General features: G+C 58.9%; 1 protein-coding gene across 1 annotated transcript; it reads right to left on the reverse strand.

The window, feature by feature from the left end:
* Window positions 1-491: 491 nt before the first annotated feature.
* On the reverse strand, window positions 492-3,007 carry LOC109743647 (aldehyde oxidase GLOX-like). The gene has a single exon (XM_020302740.4). It carries the CDS (start codon window positions 2,325-2,327, stop codon window positions 627-629), a length of 1,701 nt encoding a protein of 566 aa, XP_020158329.1. The 5' UTR covers window positions 2,328-3,007; the 3' UTR covers window positions 492-626.
* Between the last annotated feature and the right edge of the window lie 373 nt (window positions 3,008-3,380).

Raw genomic sequence — 3,380 nt, forward strand, 5'->3', positions numbered from 1 at the left:
ATTTTCCCTTGGGCGCCGGAGACCGCAGCCATTCCTCGGCAGTGCCAAGCTGACTGCCCAGGAACTGCACGTCCGCACTTCCCAACCGCCGCGTAATCATTCCCGTGACGTCCGAGGCCACCGGCCGCAACCGCAACCATCCCTGCCATCACCCCGCGCGCGCACGCGAACGGCGCGCGTTCTCAGCTCTGAAGCCGCCGGTGTCTCCCAGAGAAGGAAGGAACGCCGCCAACAACCGGCTGGATCGCGACAGCGGCCATACCGCTTCGACGCAGCAGCATGAATCCACCAAATGCACGTAGGCCAGGCCCAGGAGCAGATTCGTCTAGGGTGCGTCACGTGTGCCGCGAGGCTCGGCCGGTTCACGTGAATCTAGCCTCACTCTCAGTCTCAGCTGAGCCGAGCACCTTTTTCAGACATTCTTCGCCTTTCGCTCTCTCTGTCCTATGAATCCGACTCGATCGGGCGTCGCCAAGCACGCACGGTAGGACTGAACAACGAACAAAGTCACGGCATCACCTCACATTCGTGCGTGGTGACAAAAACCACACGAGAGAAGACAGAAGAGAACAAAACAATCGGGTCGTGCTATACATGATGCATGCCGATGCCGCCATGCATCGCCGTCACTCTATGTGGACCCACACCCCCTCGCTGGGGATGTGCCCGTTCACCACGAACACCATGTAGTACCCCGGCGGCGCCAGCACGGCCGTCGCCGGCATCACCACCGACGCCTCGTACGCGCCCGCCGCGCCGTGCAGCGCCGTCGGCCCCGCCACGTCCAGGAACAGCAGCCTCTGGTTCATCCCGAACGAGTGCGTCGTGAACGACGGCGCCACCATCGTCACCGACACGAGGCCGAGAGAACCGCCGTCGCCGTCGCCCCCGCCGCGCGGTCTCCTTCTCGGCGCGACCGCTGGCACCTCGAACTGCAGGGTCATGGAGTCACCGTACTTCACGCTCACCGCCGGGTCGGCCGGCGAGGGGTGGGTGATCTTTGGACGAAGGGCGTCGTTGGAGCTGTCGAGGTACTCCGGCGAGAAGGCCTCCAGGCTGAGCTCTGTCGGGTACTGCTCGTTGCTGAAGTTGTAGTAGATGTGCGGGTTGCTCCCGCCGACCAGCACCCGGCCGTCGCGGAGGAGGATCGCCGACGAGTGGTACAGCCGCGCGATGTCGGTCGCGCTCTGCTCCTCGAACCGGTCCCCGGGCGCGTGGTCCGGCCGGTACACGACGGGCGCGTAGGCCGGGGTGTTGGCGGCCTCCCACCCGGCGGTGCCGTCCATGGCGCCGTTGATGATCACCACCTCGGCGCCGTTTGGCAGCAGGATCATGTCCCCCATCACTCGCGGCGACGACATTCTCTCGATCACCCACGCCGGTGAAGCGTCCGTGATCTTGATCCGCCCGCAGGTCACAAGCGCCGGGAAGAAGGTCTTCTCCTTGGTCGAGTTGTAGGAGCCCGCGGGCGCGCCGCCGCAGATCAGCACCTCGGCCTCGGTGGGCGACGGCTTCAGGGGCAGCAGCACCGACGAGCCGGAGCTGGGGTAGTTCCTGGGGTCGCCGCCGGCCAGCTCAGGGTACGTCCGGACGATCTTGTTCTTCTTGTAGTCGAGAAGCACGGCGCGGTTCTTGGCAAAGATGAAAAGGTTGCCGTCGATGTTCAGGTGGACGAAAGGATACAGATTGTTCTCCTCGGGGTCCCTAGTTTGAACCAGGAACGGCAATGCGATGGCCGAGGCGTCGGAAGCATCGGCCTTGGGGAAGAACTCGTAGTTGAACTGCCTGCGGCCGCCGACGATGAAGGCGCGGCCGTCGGGGAGGATCTGGTTGGTGGCGTACCACCGGTTCGCGGCGAGCGCGTCCTGCGTCTCGTTCCAGTCGCAGCTGCCGCCGTCGCACGCGCGCATGGCGCGCACGTTGCGGTACCCGTCGTTCCACCCGCCGGTCTGGACGAGGGTGCCGTCGGGCGCGACGGTGCCCGAGGAGCACCAGGTGTCGGTGAAGACGAAGAGCGGGCGGAAGGTGTTGGACGCGACGTCGTACTCGGCGGAGTGCGCGGTGCAGTCGACGGGGAGCACGCGCTCCCTGGGGTTGCGGCGGCAGCGGCCGTCGGGGAGGGAGAGGTTGGACTGCCCGAAGTCGGTGCGGTCGAAGATGATGACGCGGTCGTTGTGCAGGAGCTGCATGTGCATCGCCGACACGCCGATGCTGCGCTGCAGTACGTCCCACCGCCCGCCGCCACCGCCGCTCGCCGGTGCAATGCCGGCGCAGGCGAGGGCCAGGACAAGAACGAGGCCGCGGATGGGCAATGCGGGAGGCTTCATGGTCGCCCGTGACGATCAGGCCTTGTCCGTATGGTGGTTGACTGTATCCGAATGTTTGGCTCGTGGGCAGCGAAGGCTGTATGGATGGATCTGAGCTCGTGACAGTGGCCGCCCTTATATGCATGCACGGACCAACGATACAGTACACGAAACTACTGTGCGTACGATGCCTTCTCGTCGGACAATAATACGATCAGACTGGAATCATCTCTAAGTACTAGGGCCCACAAACTGAATCCTGTATGGCTGTCTCTAATCATATGGAGTGTTCGACACGAATTTATCATACGTATAGCAAGGTTCTACAGTACAGTATTGACGATCTTCGTTGGTGATGGCGTCTTAAGGCTCCGGATTCCGTTCAGCGAGGAGCCGCGTTCATTATTTTTGCCAGGAATGCATGGTTTGATTCTGACATTGATTTTGGGGCTCGGTCCTGTATTAACATGCTATTTATGATGTTTTGATTTTGCGGCCCGTTGGGTATAAACGGCGCAGTCAATCAGCCATCACCATCTTTTCATGATTTGACCAGCTACCACCTGCTAATTGTGTTGCTCAGTCTCTCCTCCATGAACCCTTCGTTTTTACTTAGCAAAAGTACAATGTTTTCTGTACAGAGTTTACGGATAGGAACTTGTTCGGGCAAAATTTCAGTTAAAGTATGGTCATTTGCCGCAGAGGAATTCAAGTTATCAGAGGTGAAAAACAAACTTACGAAATGCAAAGCCACGTGCACTCTGAAAATTGACATAACTTAAGAAATACAAAGCTACGCGCATTCTAAAAATCTACTAATGATCCAAAGCAGTCCAAGATTCTCAACAACTAGATGATGTAACCATCAAAAACATAAAATACAATATAAATATTGTTAGCGCGGCACTAGTGTCTGTGATTATGGTGGTTCAGTTTACAAGATCTACTCCTTACAAGCACAGGGGAAAGGGGAAAGGGAAGCTAGGTTTTATGGTAGTAGGTCATTTGCCGCAGTGGCTGATTCAAGAATTCAAGTTACTTGAGGCGAAAAACCAACTTATGAAATACGAAGCC

The sequence above is a fragment of the Aegilops tauschii genome, chromosome 4, assembly GCF_002575655.3.
Source record: "Aegilops tauschii subsp. strangulata cultivar AL8/78 chromosome 4, Aet v6.0, whole genome shotgun sequence".
Classification (NCBI taxonomy): domain Eukaryota; kingdom Viridiplantae; phylum Streptophyta; class Magnoliopsida; order Poales; family Poaceae; genus Aegilops; species Aegilops tauschii.

Excerpts from the sequence above, each read along its gene's own strand:
- LOC109743647 (XM_020302740.4), bottom strand. The coding sequence starts at position 2,327 with ATGAAGCCTCCCGCATTGCCCATCCGCGGCCTCGTTCTTGTCCTGGCC.